General features: G+C 38.6%; 1 protein-coding gene across 1 annotated transcript; it reads right to left on the bottom strand.

Annotated features, from left to right (window-relative positions):
• Nucleotides 1-9,310: 9,310 nt before the first annotated feature.
• Nucleotides 9,311-18,747, bottom strand: LOC116296388 (uncharacterized). Its single transcript, XM_089026342.1, has 2 exons — nt 17,537-18,747; nt 9,311-15,100 (listed from the first exon to the last, which is right to left on the bottom strand). Exons 1-2 carry the CDS (start codon nt 18,545-18,547, stop codon nt 9,887-9,889), a joined length of 6,225 nt encoding a protein of 2,074 aa, XP_088882468.1. The 5' UTR covers nt 18,548-18,747; the 3' UTR covers nt 9,311-9,886.
• Between the last annotated feature and the right edge of the window lie 1,036 nt (nt 18,748-19,783).

Below are 19,783 nucleotides of genomic sequence, written 5' to 3'. Positions count from 1 at the left end.
ATGACCCGCAATTTTATGCAAATTTGCTCGGAATTATAAACAACAAAACTTCGCTCCAATGTTCTATAAAAACCATCTAGAAATAATAATTGAAGCTACTTATCAAAACCTTTGCTCTTTTACAGCAATTCTACGGCAAAAATTTTTTTGAAAAGTTGAATTTACATTGTATTTGAGGCGACTCAAAAGCAGCTCCTTTTCTATCATTGAGAATATCTGAAATTAGGTCCCTAACAAAATGCGCGTTTTCATATTGTGCCATAGTTCAGATTTGCATGAAAATTGGTCCTAAGCATGCCAACATGTTGTTCTCAAGCATATATCAAAATTGGCTTGGGGTCGTTTTTACGAGAGCTTTTATAATTGCATAAAGTTTGTCTAAATTCCGTATGTGACGTCATAATTTCATGTTAATAAAACTTGGAACGTCCTTACTCGAAACCAAGTATCTCCAAATAAAAAGTTAGATTTAAGTACAGTACAGTTGGATTTTGTCTACAGTACTATTAAAAAAATATTAATCAGTATAGCAGTGCATGTGTTTTACTGAATCTTAAGGACTAACAAAAAATATACCGAGTTTTTCTTATCAATCGGGTCATCTAGTCAGAGATTGCGTGACTGAGGTCGTTTATATTTGTAAATAATACAGACTGTATATATGTCAGATAGATGAGTATATGTCAATACAATTCTCGCTGGATTGAAAATTTTTTTCTTTACTTTACTTTGGTTTTTCATCTTAAATTCCGTTATTTCTTGACTTTCATGACCAAATCCTTTGATATTTCCAATTTTTGCTTCGTTTTGGGCGACTTTAAAAGATGCTCATGTTAGATGTTCATGTTAGCAACCAATCTATTTTTCTCGTTTTTAGGGACCTAAAATATTTACCTTATTGCTGGCAAGTGCAGTTTTTGCCTAATGCCTGGAGTTTGCTGATATAGGGCTGTTTTCTCTTTGCTGTTATATCTGAAGTGTCTATTTCAAAATGTAAACAGATTATTCGCAACATTTTGATACTAAACTTGTCAAGCTTGTTGGTCGACAATAGCTCACAGATATTGTGTGAATCATATACTATTGGATGCTGTATCACTATTTCTTGAATGATTTTGTCTCTGAGTTCTTGGAGTTCGTACTCTTGTTCTGCATTGAGTCCTTATTTACCCACATCCATCTCGTCATTGTCATCATCATCATCATCGTCGCCATCATCACAGTCATCATCATCATCGTCATCATCATCATTATAAACCTGAATGCTGCCAGTGACTTCTGCATTTAATCTTTTTTTTTTTTTTTTTTTTATGCCGTTCGCGAAAAGAATATTTTTATTTGTTGAGCAGTCAGGAACTCATTGCTGCTGAACAAGCGATTTCTCTCGTCATCTCTTGCTTGAATCATAGCCTTTGCAACTTCGGATGGATCGGCTTATTTCCAGTTCTCTCTCCGAGCTGAAACATTTTTATCAAGTAGGCTTTTTGCTTCTCTATAAATCGTTTTTTACTTGATTGACATGACTTAAGAGCCCAGCCCATAGCTGCTGACGTTCGTTGTAGTTCTACTCTTTTACTTGTAAACCCACTGACTTTAGGCATTGCCCCAGATTGCTGCTGTAGTCGCTCAGAGTACCCATGTGCTGCTTTGTCCATTAGAGTTTCGTGTTCAAGGGCTCTCCCATTTTCCCAGATTCAAGGTGATGCTGGAGAGCTGGCCAGCGCTGATACGATTTCATACATCCCTCTTCAGGACAAGGAAACAGGCTATCTGAAAATTCCTTTGACGCACTTGACGCTGATGCCACACCTGCACCTTTAGCATTGTTGCTCTGTTGGTGAGCAGATTTTCTAGAAATGATTGCTTGAAAGTCTGCACCATTTGTGTTTGATTCGCTATCACTACTTGTGATGGTGGGCAGTTTTGCCTTGGAAACATCCCATTTCTTCCATTGAAGTAGTTTCCCTGGACCAATTTGATATGCTTTCCAAACACGCATCCCTTCCTTTGTGAACGTAACATTGGATATATGGCTTACTCCCTCTGTTTTAATATTTCGAGGCCAGGAACCCTTCTCTGGTGGTCCAGATACTGTCACACGAAAACCAGGTACTCCCCCAGAGGAAGGAATGGAAGTTTTTATTTCTTCCGCGTTGTCAGTGTTGTGCCCCCCGTTGAGATATACCTTCATGTGCGACTTTATAGCAGCCGCCTTCCTGTCGCAAGCAACCATTGCCTCCTTGAGGGTCCGCGAAGTCCATGCGCTCAATCTGCACTCCATGAAGCTTGCCTACCATCATTGCGCTAAGTATGGTAGCACCACAATGGTAGGAACCAGCATTGTCCTGCCAGTAATAAATTTTGCGCAATTGGGGTATGATGACTTTGAGTTGTTGTACCACATCAGACATGGCTGCCAGTACTGCACAGTTATCTTGGTTACATTTTGTAAAAACATTTACTAAATCAATTCTTTGTATGGTAGTGACAAGTAGCTCACACTGCTCACATGTTTCTTTGTAATCATGACCACAACGAGATTGATAGTCAGTGTCCTTGGGATCACTTAAAGAGTAGGTTCTACAATGGTCAGGAACACTTGAGCTCTTTGAAACATGCACCTGTGTAGGGAAGAAAAAGCCATCATTATTATTTATAATCGATGTGACCTTTTGTTTTTGCTGCTGTTACCTTATAATCGTTCTTTAGATATCGCTTTGCTGCCTTAAAATTGTCCTTCAGTTGTTTGACTTTACCCATCGACATCTGGATTTCCATTTCACCTAACTTTCCGACCACATCTTCAAGAGAATCAAAAGCCTCTGTTCCTGATGCAGTGATGTATTCGAGGCTTTGAAGTGACCTCCTAGTAGACGCATAACAAATGCGAAGAATTCGCAAAAGTGAACTTCGGCTCATTGGAACAAAATTAGACTCTGCTGCGTAAACTTGACACTGGTTGACAATTTTTTCTGGTAACATATTGCGTATCACATTAGGAAGGTTACCTCTTGACTAGAGAGTGTGATTGTTTTTGATCCAAAATAAAGATCTTGAATGATGTGCGGGCTTGTTATTAAGGTACAAAAAATGTGAGAGTTTTTCCTCTGGCACTGCCATTCTTGTATACCTCGTCTGAGGGGCCACACCCTTTCCATGCTCAAGAATGTGCCTCCTTGCAATAGTGAAACGATATCTTGTAATACCTGGTATGTACTTTTGAATTTGTTTAAAGGCAACTTTGTCGGCCATGTAAGACAAAATCTGTCTTCAGGTACCCCACCCACGTGCGTTGTTATAACAATTTGAAAGTTCTTTCATAAGAATTTCGTCAATACCATCTGCCTCCTTATCATTGTCCGTAGAGAAAATAGGTTTACTTGACAATTCGCGCCAAAGATGTTCTGGCTGCCCAGGAGCTATTTCTTCGACAACAGCTGAAATGGCTGGCTTTGCCTTGCGTACATGTTGCCGCTTAGTTCTACTACTGGTTTCCTCCCAAGGTGTTCGGAGGGTATACCGAACAGGACTTATGCTCCTGTTGTAAAGATACATATTCAACAGACTTAATGACGAGCTGCTACTACCATCAGCTATATTTTGGGTGAGTTCTTTACTTATTTCTGGGACATAAAGGCTCCCTCCGGGTGTCGCGGCTGTTTCGGTTTTGCATAAAAATATTGCCGGCGTGCACTGAGCTAGGGGAATGGTACTTAATGTACAATCAGCCTATTACGTAAACGACAATTAAACAGTTTATTGTTTTTATTGCTTAAAACATATGAAGTCATGGCAGCTTAGTGTACATTAAGTGTACAATTATTGATAAAAGTAAAACAGTGAAAAGCTTAATTAACGGAACTGAGTGATCTCAGTATATCTATATATATTATATGATTACTGTAATATAACGTGGTGCTACCCTTATGGTTTGTTATAAAGCCTAGAAGCCAGTCCTCATTTATTTGAATTAATTTCATTGAATGATAAATCTTCTCGGTACACACGCTTGGTCATTTGTTGCCACACCCACCAGAGATGACTTACATATTTGTCCCTTTCGTAAACATCCCCTTTTCGCTTAACAAAGTCAAATCTTTTAAACTCGTAACTATCTCAGTTTCATCAATGTCTGTGAGCGTCTCCATACATTTGTCGCCTGCGCAGCTAGTTTTTAGGATACCTCTACAATTGCGGCAAATACCTATTAAAAGTTACGAATTAAAAGTAAAAATAAGTGTCAAGGTTGAGCGACCTACCTATTGTTGCTATGTTAAAGACCACATCCCCTCATGTAATACTTGCAGCAAGCAAAGAAAAAGCTACGTTATTCAAAATGCCTATAAGTTTTGAATTAGAAATTTACTAGTATGAGCCGCTGGGTCACTGCTGGCGCCAGCAATCCTAGTACATTTCCAGCAATTCTACTTCAAATAATCATGCGTGTTTTGTTTGTGCATTTGACTAAACGACTATTTGACAAATCTTACCTGAACCAACTGGTAAAAATACCCCTGTTCATTGAAGTAATATTTGTGATCCCTGTTTATCGAGGCCATTTTATTCCCTTTCCGTGCCCTGAGATTTCTTGAGGGACCGTACATCTTTCTGAACCTCTTCGCCAATCAACTCCTAGTGACGCTCGATGTGAGGGGCAAATAGTCCAATCTTGCATGTTTTATGGTTCCTCAAAAAATTTGGCTCTAGCAAGGATGAGTTCTACTTCAGTCTCTACTCCTGTTATCGACCAAGCTGATTTGTGCCTTGAGATATTTTTTTTACAGCTTCGAAGTGGAATAATTTCTGACAATTTCTTTCTATCTCTTCTATCAGGACCACAAGATCCACCCAAAATAGAACCAAACGAACACATATTGCAGCCATGTTTGGTCATTAAAGACGATCGGGAATTTATAAACGAATGTTATTGAAACAATGGTTTGGCATGAAAGTGATCGAAGTACAAACGACAAATCGGGAAGGCATGGGATTATTGACTAATTTGTCGGTTTCTTTCGTTTATTCCATGCGTTAAATGTGAACCACATTCCGATTCGGTCACCAGTGAATATTTCATGAAAGTCAAGAAATAACGGAATTTAAGATGAAAAACCAAAGTAAAGTAAAGAAAAAAATTTTCAATCCAGCGAGAATTGTATTGACATATACTCATCTATCTGACATATATACAGTCTGTATTATTTACAAATATAAACGACCTCAGTCACGCAATCTCTGACTAGATGACCCGATTGATAAGAAAAACTCGGTATATTTTTTGTTAGTCCTTAAGATTCAGTAAAACACATGCACTGCTATACTGATTAATATTTTTTTAATAGTACTGTAGACAAAATCCAACTGTACTGTACTTAAATCTAACTTTTTATTTGGAGATACTTGGTTTCGAGTAAGGACGTTCCAAGTTTTATTAACATGAAATTATGACGTCACATACGGAATTTAGACAAACTTTATGCAATTATAAAAGCTCTCGTAAAAACGACCCCAAGCCAATTTTGATATATGCTTGAGAACAACATGTTGGCATGCTTAGGACCAATTTTCATGCAAATCTGAACTATGGCACAATATGAAAACGCGCATTTTGTTAGGGACCTAATTTCAGATATTCTCAATGATAGAAAAGGAGCTGCTTTCGAGTCGCCTCAAATACTATGCAAATTTAACTTTTCAAACTTTTTTGCCGTAGATTTGCTGTAAAAGAGCAAAGGTTTTGATAAGTAGCTTCAATTATTATTTCTAGATGGTTTTTATAGAACATTGGAGCGAAGTTTTGTTGTTTATAATTCCGAGCAAATTTGCATAAAATTGCGGGTCATAATCAATCAAGGGAGCGATAATCCTCGATTTTCTCGAAAAGAAAACTTATTTTGAGGAAATAAACTATACCAGGTTTCTTATCTCACTAGGGACTATTGATTTTGAAAAAATAAAGAAAATCGATTTTTTCACTCCTGCCACCTTCTGCTTGATATTTGTAGACAGCTACTCTTAAGGAGTTGGCGTGGGTTCAGATTAACCTCCCCGCAGTTTTATATAGCGTGGTTGCTCAAAGGTTGCGTTAATATTATATTTATATTTATTTAACTAAGTTTCATTGCACATCAGCTCTTCAGAGAAGACACATATGCCTCCATTTCAGTGCACTCACTATGGAAAAATATTTTCGAGGGCTTATGTGCCTTCTCTGAAGAACTGATGTGCAATGAAACTTTATTAAATGTAGTTAAATAGTTATAGAGATGTCCTCTTGTTCTGCTTATTTTACTCATGCGCTGCTCATTTTTGCTCCTGCCCTGCTCATTTTACTCATACTCTGCTCACAGGGGCACCGTCATCATTGAAAACAATTGATATTAACAATGAAACCAAGGGGCAATAGATGCACTTTTATTTCCCGCTGTTTAAACAAAGAACATTTGATAGAGGGTATTAACCTTGTCAACCCAAGAAAGGTGATCCAATCAAAACCTTGTTCTGAAAATAGTTCACAGCCTCATTAAATTCATAAACACAACTTTTTAAATTCTTACTTAAACAAGGGGTCTTATCATGTTCATGTATACATTTGTAACAATTCCCAGGTTGGGGCTTTTGTCATTCTGTAGGGAAAAATAAGTAGATAAAAAATAGTCAGCCTATTCTTAGTTCTCGTAGTGTTAATGCGTTTCATCGCTAAGTACGTGTACCGCCGTATCGTCGTAGGAGAAAAATTGCAATAGTTTGCAATAAATACTCAACAGTAGATCAACCCCATGCAAACTGAATGAAATCATGGATTTATATATTTCCAAAACAATATATAAATGAAGTATCAACTTATCAAAATGGTGATTAAACAAGAATTTTAGAAAACGAGCCCCCTCTCATTCGTTCCTGAATTTATTCTTAAATCAGGAGTGAGGTGGGCTGGCTCCACCAGCTCCGGAAATCGTGGGGGAGGGGTGGTAGCCTGACTTCGCCTGCTCCCCTCTCCACATGGCGTAGAGCCGCCATTTCATATCTACTACTCTGATTGGCCTGCTGTAGCTAGTTCGAATCTCATGACCTATCGTTATCATAAACACACTCGCAAGGGAATTTCATAGCTCGCTTTAAAAACCGAAATGCTTCATTCAATACGGTACTACAGGAGTGAAAGAAAAAAAGAAAGAAAGATACTTATACATCATTGTAATTTTTGATTATCTCACGCGTTGGCTGGAAGCATTTGCAGTTACCACGCCGACGCGCTGACAGTTGCATGCGTTTTAGATGTCGTCACGGTGTACCTAGAACTCTTTTCTCAGATCGTGGAAACACCGAAACACCGAAACACCGAAACACCGAAACACCGAAACACCGAAACACCGAAACACCGAAACACCGAAACACCGAAACACCGAAACACCGAAACACCGAAACTTCGAAACAGTACCAAAACATCAACTAAAAAAATACATGTGAGCTTTTTAGACCAAGTTCCATCATTTTGGAAAGTTTTAGAACGTATATTATCTTGGCTTGTTTCCTCATTGTTTAGCATCGCATGTTCAAAGAACAGATATATGATATTTGGCATAATCACTTATAGAATACAAGATGTTTGTATAGGCTGCATGACACTTTGTAGTTCATCGTTTACCGCATCATTTTATGGTTTAAAAAATAACCATCTTTTTAAAGTTTGTAAAAGATCTTTTGTTAAATTTAAGAACATAGATTCATCGGGTATTAAAAACCCGACGACACTATGTTTGACACAGGTATTCGGACCCAAGCAAGGGGGAAGGTGGTGGTGGTGGGGGGACGTGTGTGAAAAAGGATTGAAGAAAAATGATGAAGAGAAAAGACATAATAAGACACATATTAGGGAGATTAAGCATAGGCGACGACGTTTCGCGCGACGAGGACGGAATAATGACGTCATAGTTGAAAAACCCAGTTTTAGAGCAGTTTTACTTTCCACGACGGACTTTTCAAATCAAATATACATAATTATATTTTCGAAATCAGAATAAGAGGCTCTACATGTAAAAAATAACTTTTTAAGTTAAAGACATAATAAATTACTTGCGTTTACTGGTTTACTTATAAAGACATGCGCAATACCTATATATTGGAACTCGATTTTGTTTTAAATCCTGGGGAAGCAGGCTTATATACCCATCACTGCATTGTGACATTTTGTTTCATTTCGTGACATTCAAAATGATAAGCATATGAGAAGGGAATGAGAAGTTTTTAAACATAAAAGATCTTGAGCATTTATGTCAATTTTGAATTATCATCAACTTACTTTTTTTTTTTTTTTTTTGCTTATTATGTAATAGCAGTTCTAAAGTAAATTTGTATCATAAAATTTCATAATCAAAATTGGTTGCGAATTAAAAAATAATCCAGTATCTCCATGGAGCTCTTACACTTATTTCATTTAGTCGTAGTTTTTGCTCCTTTGAGGGATATGGTCGCTCAACTAGTTACTTGTCACACCTTTACAAATTTTCTGTGCAAACAAAGACGAGGCTCTCGGATATCTAATTATCCGGGAGGAAAATTCCCTCTGGGTCGTTAGAAGGTTTTCAAATGTTTAGCGTTTCCATGCTTTATGTCCAGCATTTTATGATTTTTAATGTGTTTTTGCTGGTTGGATTACAGTTATTAAAAACGTGACTTCTGTTTCTTGAAGGCAATTTTCTCGGAAAAGAAATTCCCGTCGGAAAATCGGAATTTTTTTCGTATTAAAGTTATTTTGAAAAAAAATATATATATATATATCACATCTTTAATTTTATATTTACATATAAATAAATAAAGTTGAATTTGAAATAAATACAATAAAACGCGCAGATTTGTGGAAAGGACTTATTTAGCTCACAGAGGTAGTTTTGTAATTTACAAATCATTATGATAAAATTGCTTTAATCTATTTAGAAAATGTAATCAATCTAGGCAATATGAATATTACCTGAAAAAAATTTACGTTGTTTAAATTCTACGAAATAAGTGTGTTCATGGCTTAACGGTTATTTAAAGCATAAAGCCTTTTCGTTCGTCCAGCTGGTATCTATCACAACTTTCGAAATCAAACTTATATTCCTTTCTAAAATTTATATAATCTCCTGTTCATAAAGTGACATTATATGATAATGGTCGTAAAACATTAAGAAGAATAACAAGATCGATAAAACTGGATTCGCCTACAAATCGGGCATTTTGCATTGAAGAGAAAATGGCGCATAGCATTTCATTGTTTCAGCCCCACCGTGAATTGTGGTGTGTTGTGGAACTGACGACAGAAAACGCCTTTTACAACTCAACAACTTTACTTGAGACGTTGACTTCATTACAAACATGTCAGCACGAAATTCGATTCCTTAAGGGGTTACAATTTATTCCCCACCCGGGGAGGGTACTAATATCCTAGTCTCTTGGGGCTTCGTACCACTCGTCCTCCTTTCGTAACGTATTGGGCTGTAACATCTTCCCCACCTTGTCCACTCTGGGGGACAATATCAGATTCACTCTCACTTGAATTACGAGATTGTTCGCAAGCCGTTTCCCCACCATTCGGAGAAAAGTCCCTTTCCTTGTACTCCTGTTGAAGACTTGATTCAACTTCTAGCTTGTGTAAACGCTGTACTGGTCTGTGTATAATATTCTTCTCTGTTCGCACTGTCGCAGTTCTAACGAGACCATCTCGTCCGGGATGTACTTTTTCCACTCTTCCTAATGGCCACTTTAGACGACTAACGTTATCTTCAGAGACTAGCACTATGTCTCCCACTTGCACGGGGGGCTCTATAGTCTTCCACTTGACTCTTGTCGTTAAATTATGCAGATACTCCTTCTCCCAACGCTTCCAGTAATGATTAAGCAATCTCTATAAGTACAAATATCTTGTGACTGTTCCTTTTGTTGAACTCTCGAGGTCGTCTTTCGTAGGGCTTGGCAAACTTTCAAGTGCTCTTCCAATGGTTAGATGAGCGGGAGTGATTGGCGATAGATCTCTATGGTCATCACTTACTGCTGTCATTGGCCTGGAATTGATAACTGCCTCTACTTTTATAAGCAGGGTGTTAAGTTCACTGAAGCTAAGAAGTGCTTTACCCAAAACCTTGCGAAGTGGCTCCTTAACAGCTCTGCACATCCTTTCCCACCAACCACCTCTCCATGGCGAACGTTCAGTGATATATTTCCATGTTATTCCTTTGGACGACAATTCTGACTGAATACGGTCTTGGTCGAGCTTGCTCCACATAGCGTTACTCTTCTTTGCAGGATTACCATAGAACTTTTGGATCTCCTTGCTTGCAGCCTTAAATGTCTTTGCATTATCCGACCATATCGTACTGCATAAACCTCGTCGGCTTGTCATACGGCTCAGCGCTTGTAGAAACTCGTCTGTTGTGAGACTGTTCGTCAATTCCAAATGGACCATACGCGAAGACGCACATGTAAACACGCACACGTAGGCTTTCTTGGTGCTTGTACCTTCCTTCACATACAATGGGCCTGCGAAGTCAATGCCGACATTTGTGAACGAGGGCGAGCATTGAACTCTCTCTTTGGGTAGTGGCCCCATCTTCTGTCCACAAGGTCCCACTCTAAGTTTCTGACAAGCAACACACTTTCTAATGATACCTTTCACCTCTCTTCTCCCTTGAGTGATCCAAACTTTGTTTCGTAAAGTCGACAGAACAGTCTCGGGCCCAGCATGCAACAGCTGGACGTGTAAATCTCTTACTAGTCTTTGTACAACGATATGTCCATGAGGTAAGATAATCTGATGCTTGTTCTCTTCAGGAAGGTCCGCAAACTGCAGTCGTCCTCCTACTCGTAAGACTTGATTCTTTTCGTCGTAGTATGGGTCAAGTCGAAGGAGAGGGCTGCTACTTGTCAGCTGTTTGCCTTCTTTCAGTGTCTTGTAGTCTTCTGAATACACTTCCCTTTGAACAGTTCTATAGCAATACATCTCTGCTTGTTTCAACTCCTCGCTAGACAGTTCAGTCACAGTAGAAACAGTTTTTGCTTTGAACAATCTTACAGCCTTAAGAACGTAGGCTGTAACACGAATCAACTTCAACCACGTACTATAAAGGTTTGGATCCACTATCAGTACAGGTTTTGTTAGGACAGATGTACACGAATGTGTCGCTTTTCTCTCTTTCTTGCAGTCATCGGGTTCCTCTTTGGAAAAACTCTGAGCTGGATGCTCCTCTACAGGCGAGGTTAACCACTTGGGCCCGTTCCACCACAGTTCACTAGATTCAAGGTCGCCGCACGATAAACCACGTGTCAACAAGTCTGCCGGGTTCTCCTTACTGGGACAGTACTTCCAGTTCTCGGGGTCCCATGTTGACTGTATCTCTAAGACACGATTGGCAACGAAAGGCTTCCAGCTAGAACTCGGTCCTCTTATCCAATGTAGTGTTACCATGCTATCAGTCCAACATACAACACGGTTGGTCTTCACATCAAGTGATTCTACAACAAACTTCAACAGTCTAGCGTTAACTACTGCAGCTAAGAGTTCGAGTCTTGGTAGTGAAACTGTTTTAATAGGTGCGACTCTTGTCCTTGACATAACAAGATGTGCTGTTGCCTGCTCAGACTCATCCTTTACTACCATGTACACAGCAGCTCCATATGCCTTTGGGGAAGCATCCCCAAATCCATGCAATTCGACAGTTGATCTCGAGTTAAGGCCTTCGCCGAAACATCGAGGTATGGCGATGTTCGTAACTTGCTGTAGCTCGGTTTTCCATGAGGACCACTGGCTTTCAGTGTCTGAGTCTAGAGATTCATCCCATTCTAATCCTTTTCTCCACAGTTCCTGGAAGAGGATCTTAACTCTCACTGTGAACGGTGATATCAATCCAAGAGGATCGAAAATCCTTGAAGCATGGCTAAGCAAAGTTCTTTTCGTAGCGGGGGTGCGAGATGTGGCTACTTCCTTTGGGGGAATGAATCTGAAGCAATCTGACTTTAAGTCCCATGACACGCCAAGTGCTTTGAGGGACTCTTCTGATGCAAGGTCTACCATTGGCAACGGTGCTCTGTGTTCAGGCTGAATGTTGTCCATCACTTGTTGAGAATTGCTTGCCCACTTTGTGAGATTAAAACCACCACTCTTCATGATTTCAGTTAGTTCTTGAGTCAATGTTAGTGCAGCATCATCTGTTTCTGCACCTGTCAAGCAATCATCTACGTACATGTTTTCTAAAAGTTCCTTGGCAGCTCTTGGAACAGTTTCGAGATAGCCCGTAACGTGCGCATGAATTGTTGCGATAGCAAGGAACGGACTACAGTTCACGCCGAACGTAAGTCTATTCATTCTATAGACACGTGGTAATTCATCGGAGTTAAGCTCTCTCCACAAGTAACGATGCACGTCTTGATCTGGTTTTGCAAGTTTGATCTGCAGAAACATCTTTTCTACATCTGCGAGCAGACCAATCTTGTGAGTACGAAAGCGGGTAAGAACTGATGCTAGATTTGGTCGTAAGGCAGGACCAGGAAGTATACAGTCGTTCAGAGATACGCCTTGTTCGTCCTTCGCCGAGGCGTCGAACACGATTCTACATTTGGTTGTTGTTTTATCATTACGAAATACAGCGTGATGCGGTAAGTATCTAACGTTCGTGGACTGTTTCTCTTCGACGGGAACTTCCTCTGCGAATCCTTTCTCCGTATATTGGTCGATCGCATCAATGTAAGCCTTTGCCTTTACTGGGTCACGTTTCAGTCTTCTTTCAACTCCTTCCAATCGCTGCAGAGCTTGTTTGTAGTTGTCAGTCAGATTTGCATGGCTCGGTTTCCATGGTAGCCGCACTTCGTAGTTGGATCCATCAAACTTTAATTCGCAATTAAAGTCTTCAACTGCATATTCTTCTTCCTTGGAACGAACGGCACTCTCCTCCTTAGAAATTCCAATTGCTTCCAGCTCCCAGAATCTTTTCAAAGTCTGAGTAATTTCATTGTTCTCTAAGACTGCTATCATAGAAGTAGTATTTTTGCTTGTCCCCTCTATTGGGCCTGTAAGCACCCAACCGAAAACTGACTCCACAGCTGTTGGCGAGTTTAGTGAATTTCCTCTTTCACAATTTCCAGTTACAAAGCTATAGTAGAAGTCGGCACCAATCAGCACATCTATCTCCACAGAATCACGTGGACAAGAATCTGCAAAGTTCAAGTTTTTCAGATGAACGTTCTCATGAAGATTCAAGTTTACAGGACCCAGTGGATTGCAGATCTTTGGGATCGTAAGAGCCTCCATCGTAACAGCTTCCGACGAATTTCCGTTGACCGCAGAGAGAGAAAACTTTACTCGTTGTAGTCTCTTTGCTTCACTTGTCTCACCACCCAACGTTGTGACACTTACTGACTCTGTTGGACCTTTAAGGCCGACTGCTTCTGCAATGGTCTTACGAACGTATGATCGCTGACTTCCAGAATCTAGGAGTACACGTGCTACTAAACTTTGATCATTTGCATACAACTTGGCAATCGCTGTAGGTAACAAAGTTTCTGTTGGCTTCTTGAAGTCAGTTGTAGCAAATCCATTTAATGTAGCACCTGTAGGTGTCTGTGTTGAAGTACGTTGCTCGTGAAGTAAGTTATGATGACGTCGACCACAATCAGCTACAGAACATTTAGGCTGACGACACACCTTGGAGAAATGTTTAGCATGAGAAGGCTTCAAACAGTTATAGCACAGCTTGCTTGACTTGACTAGCTTCCATCTTTCCTCGACCGATTTTTTCTTAAACTCTGGACAGTCCCCTGACTCATGATTAGATTTGCAGAATACGCAGCAAGGTGTTACACTGGTTGCGTCACTAAACAGGGTAGATGCTGTGGTTAATCTGTCTTGTTTGACGTTTGAAGCAGGTTTTCGTTCAACTTTAACTTTACCTTGACCGTGGATACCTGAAGTAGAAGTTGCTTGCTGGTTTCTTTCACCAGCTTCCTTTGAGACAAGTTGTCGGTTTAGGAACTTGAAGAATAATTCGAGATCAATCTCTTCATCTTTAATGTCTGCGAGCTCTAACTCCCATTTTTCTAGAAGCTGATGCGGAAGTTTACACTCAAACATTGGTAACAAGATACAAGCATGTGCCATTGGTTGTTCACCTAGAGCCTCTAGGGCCCTAGTCCTGTTCTTTAATGTGTCATGCAGGTCACGTAAGGCGCGTGCAGACATACTCGTCGTTGATTCCAAGTTGATAACTGACTTTATAAGCGATGAAATTACAATTCGTTTTCTACCATACCTGTGCTTTAATGCTTCTACTGCGGGCACATAATTCGCTCCAGTGACTTCGAATCCATCAACGGTTTGCAATGCATTAGCTTTCAGTACTGAGCGTAGATAAGTGAATTTCTGTATGTCCGGTAAGTCGTCGTTGTTATGTACAGCGGCTTCAAACTGATCCCAGAAGTTCTGGAATTTCAACAAATCACCACCGTACGTAGGTAATTCTAATTTGGGTAATTTTAGGTTTTGGCGGGTTTCTTTAGACGATACACTTTCAGCTGATTTACAAATTGCTGTTTCGATATACTCTTGAGCGATATCGATAGCTCTGTCTATTGCATTCAAAATTTCGTTGCAATTACGAAGTTCAACATCATCTTCAGCAGTGAGGGATACGAACTGCTCTCTTAAATCGAGACATGAAATACGACACTCATTCAATCTTTGCAATCTCATTTGCATTTTGATCTTATTTGTTGAACTTTTACTTAATTCGGTGACAGCAAGGGTTAGAGATTCGACATCTCCTTGCAATATCTTCAATTTACGTTTAAGTTGCTCGATTTCTTCTAAATGTGGCTCAACTTTCGTTAGAGCGGCGTTTTGTTTATTTTCTTTATGTGTCGGCAAAGAGTCTGCATCATTGTTGTCGAGTGTTTTGTGTTGATACGATTTCAGAGAAAATTCATGTGTTTCTAACCTTTGGATTAAAGTTTTCTTCTTTCCACTCGTCGACAAACCCTTTGATTGCAAAATGGCACGGAGTTTTTCAACAGACATGCGACTAAAATAATCTTCTTCTTGATCGGCCATCATGGCGGCGAACACGTGTGACGACTGATGAATGTTGACCTTGGAATTTCGAACTTTAGTCAACCCACAGCTTTCAATCGCTTTACAAATTACTTCCTTTTAGTTTTACGATGCAAAATCCGGCTCGAAGGACCAAATGTTGTGGAACTGACGACAGAAAACGCCTTTTACAACTCAACAACTTTACTTGAGACGTTGACTTCATTACAAACATGTCAGCACGAAATTCGATTCCTTAAGGGGTTACAATTTATTCCCCACCCGGGGAGGGTACTAATATCCTAGTCTCTTGGGGCTTCGTACCACTCGTCCTCCTTTCGTAACGTATTGGGCTGTAACATGGTGAAAGGTGTGACTAGGATTCTTTAAATCAATAGCTTCCAAATAAACTTGACCAAGATGATCCTAGGATGGACGATTTATTGTGGAAAATCTCTTTTTGATCTTTGGCATTTTCATACAGAAACGTTTTCTCTTGTGCCGTATATTTTCTATATTCAGAGAAAATTGCATAGAAAGGATGAAAGCTGGTGGAATTGAAGTTTTAAAACTTTTGCTTAGTTTTTAAGCTTTTCTTTTAAGAAAGTCCCCAAAAGAATCAAAATATTCTTTAAAATGAATTAGAATACGCTATTTTAGCTGACAAATTTTGCGTTTTGGCGTCTAGAGCCTGGTGAATTCAATGGTCAAAAACAAAACTAGCCCCTGGGGTGGCGTGGCTTGTGGTTGGTTATGTACACGTAACAAAATTCCAAAGCGGGACAGTAAGGTAGAAATTAGTTGTTACCAAAGTCCGGCTCCTATAAAGAATTTTATTTGAAAGCCGGACTCTCATACACTTGAACTGCTCTCCAACATCATTTTTTTCTGAGAGTTTTGGAAAATTCGATAATCTTTGTTCATTTTCCTTTTATTTTTGTCCTGATTTAAACTAGAGCTGAAAGAATCACTAGAGCTCAATGGCATTTTTCAGAGTTACAAAAAATAGATATCGCAAAGCCTTCTGGGATCGAAATGCGGACAAAAATTGGAAATAAAGGCTTCAATTACAAGGAAAACAAGAATAATATCAGTCGTAAAAGCATAGTTCTTCCATGAATTGAAAACAATAAGACTACAAAACATGGCTACGACATTATAGCTTGTGCACTTGGCTTGGCTTGTCCGCATTTCAATCACATGATGGATACTGTTTGTGACGTCATCTGTGGAATACGCTATTTCATCGCATTCGGAGCGTTTTGAACGTACAAGGCCGGCGAAGACGGAAGAAACAAAATCCCAATGAAAAGAGAGAGAGAATAAAAAAGATCTGACACTTTATCATTGACTTAATGCATAAAATTTCCTTTTCCGTTGAAATACTAAACATCTTCAAGATACAACATTATCTGAATGGGAAACTTTTACATAATCAAATGCATGCCTCTTCATGAGGGGGCAATGACAGCCCAAGAGCCACACCGTTTAACTATTTTAATTTTTCTCAAAGTCAGGCTCTCCTTCATGGGTTTATTAACGACTATCTTTCCGTGGGTACAATAGCAGATATCGGAGTCTAATCTGTTGCCTTCAAACAATTGTTTCAAGTCGCGGCATTTGGGTCGGTATAATGAACTGTATAGAGACTGACCCAAATGTAACACTGAATTGTTCAAAGGCAATAGAGTGTTACTCCGATATCTGCTATTACCATGTAAACTTTATAGGGTGAAAACAGTAAACTCTTGCGCAAAAATGTGAATTTGACTAATGCATATTACTAGACCCTAATCCATCGTTTTCTTTATTGTCTATTTAATAGCACGTTGGCTATCATTTATTCTATCTTTTAGGTTACACGGTAATTTTCGCTACATCGTGAAACAGTTTCTCAAGGTAGGGGTAGTAGTAATAGTGTATAATAGTCAAATAGAGAAAAAACTAAGAAAACAATGGAAATGAGATTTTTTTTTTTTAACGGTCTGAGGATAATCGCTAGATAATTGCCTCCACTCTACCCAAGGGAAAATAAAAAGATTTTTTTCTTGCCTTAAAACATTGCTTTGATGCGTTGAAGGTAGTTACAAACAATTCTAGTTTGATAGTAGTATTTCTGCACTATACCTGCATTTGTGCCTATAGAACAACCATCCTATTAACTGATTGTCAGTACAACCAAGTAGAAGCTTTATAAAAAATTGTGGACGGTAAACATAAAAATTGTATTCTAGAAATTGCAGACGTCATTTTGCAAGACAACATTTGTTTTTTTACCAGTTTTTTCCTTATGTAATGAATCATATTAATAAGTTTACAATGTACCTGTATTTTAAGGTTGTATTAGTTCGACAGTGGTTTTTTCCATATAGTTTCATATATTGAGCTCACTGTATTCGGAGGGAAACTTCATAAGTTTTTCGTATCGGTGCGAGTACATAGAGAAATGTATTCACAGAAACACTCATCTTATAGCGTAACATGATTGTGATTGCCTATATTCTCTATATTACCAATACTTCTCATATTTTCAATATAGTTTTCATCATTATAATGATCTGTACTAAAGCCATCCAATAAATGCTGGTCAACAGTTGACTTTTCTTTGAAGAAATTGCTATTTTTTATACTAAAGTCGTTGGAATGTTCCCAATTCAACGGCTGATTTATTCTACATTCATTGGAAATACCTGGAACTTCTAAGTAGCTTTGTTGGTCTAAATCAACCTGCATTTCTTCTCGTGAACAGAAGCCTTCATCGACTGTTTCAACTCTGTCCCAAATATCCTTTTCGACGCAATTAGTGTTCCATTTTTGAAATTTATTATCCTCTTCATTGTTTTGGTCATCAGTTTCTTGTTCGACCAATGGTACATCCTCGCTGGCTTCCATTTTGATTTGAAAACAAATTTCTGATTCTTTTGATTTTTTTATGATAATTTTAGAGAAAGCTTCTTGAAAAGATGGTAGCCGTTCATTTGAGTCGAATGTATAGGAAATGAAAGTAATTTTTGCATCACAATTTTCTGGTTCAACACAAGAATCTTCCTGACTTCCTGAATCGCTACATTCTGATGAATCCCCAGTCATTTCCTCTTGATTTATCTCAATTTCTTGCCTTTCTGTTTCTTGTAGCTTCTTCAATGCTTCTGTAAAACCGAAAGCAAATACTTCTTGCTCTTTTGTGACGCCATTGTCTTCACAGTGTTCTTGTTTAATATGCTGTTGTTCTGGTAATGATCCTGGTGTTTTTAAAGTACTGCTCCATTCTTTCCACACTAAATTTTCTAGGTCAGGCGATGAAATCCCAATATCAGGTGAAGTCAGAAAATCTGCCAAGTCACCAAATCCTAGCTCATCCCTTCTTGCAGCAATGTCCAGATTTTTGCCATCAGCGCATAAATTTAATTTTAGTGACGAGTTATCCAAGCCCATCGGCGGTTTTCTTGCAGTCGTTAGAAGGGTCGGCTCATCGTAAAACATGGTCTCCATCGTAATAACCGGGTACACAATAAAGCCGTTGAACAAAACTATGAAATTTCGGCGCAGATAAATATGAAAAATACCCTAAAGTATTAATGATTTCACGGGGAAGTAACTCGTAAGAAAAATTCTAGATTCTTATTGAATGTTGCTTCATTTTCCACGTGGAATGTGATGTTTTACTAACTACTGCGTGGCAATATTCTTTCATTTTGTGCCCTTTACAGGTAAGTCTTTGTTTAGTGCTCGGCCGGTTTTAGCACAAGCTCATATCTGATTGGTTCTATTTGATCTCAGCGGGTAAAAACAAGCTACTTAAACATTTATAATCATATATATTACTTCGAAAAATCGAAGCTTATTGTCCATCTATTCATAAACCATACACCTTTCCCGAATTCGATTGGAGTGACCACGAAACAGCAGTTGCGAGTCGAGGTTAAATTTCAATAATAGAATAGAGTAAATATACGAACAGTTGAAGTCCAACTGAATCTCGATCTGGAACTATTGCGGATACTTAAGGATAATTCGAGAAAGAACTATTAACGCCAAATAGCTTTATTTTATTGCTTATGATACAAAACGGGAACATTTAGAATAGTATACCACATTTCAGCTTCATATCATTAAGCCTCCTCATATTCATTGCATTAAAATAGGTAAAGCTCTCAAAATACGTAATCCAATCGTGATTTTTCATTTTCTAAATTCCTTGTCACTGGCTGAGGTAAAAGATGATAATGGATGAGAACTTTGGTCAAGGCTCGAACTTGGCGACATTCAACAAGTCAAATAGCGATTTTAATTTTGCTAAATTAAATTAAATTTGCTAATTTAACAGCCATTTTGACACACTAAGAATTTTGGTAGCAACTTTTTAAGAGTAACAATTTATATTTGTCTTTTTTAGTAAAACCACCAGCATATCTACCAAACGGATATGGATGGGTGGTGAAATTTATCAGTTTACCAGCCATTATATAAGTTTATAATGGAAAAGAGTAAAAGCGTCATGATAGTAAAGCTATGGTTAGGATAGATGTTGTAAATGCTTCAGTTTAAACGTTGTAGCCAGGAGATGTGTACATGAGAGTGCATGTACTCCCTAGTAGTACTCTGATTATGAACGAGCACAAAAGTCATTTGAGATATGTAAAGGCTAGTTAAGAAATTAAATTTATATGTTAAAATAGGGGCCTCAAGGTTAACTCTACTTAATTTTACATATAATGATTTGTATAG

The sequence above is a fragment of the Actinia tenebrosa genome, unplaced genomic scaffold (genome assembly GCF_029948245.1).
Source record: "Actinia tenebrosa isolate PJP-AT-01 unplaced genomic scaffold, QUT_ActTen_1.0 PGA_scaffold10__47_contigs__length_13832649, whole genome shotgun sequence".
NCBI lineage: Eukaryota > Metazoa > Cnidaria > Anthozoa > Actiniaria > Actiniidae > Actinia > Actinia tenebrosa.
Note: the sequence above shows the minus strand (reverse complement) of the source record. Positions and strands in the feature narration are given on the sequence as shown.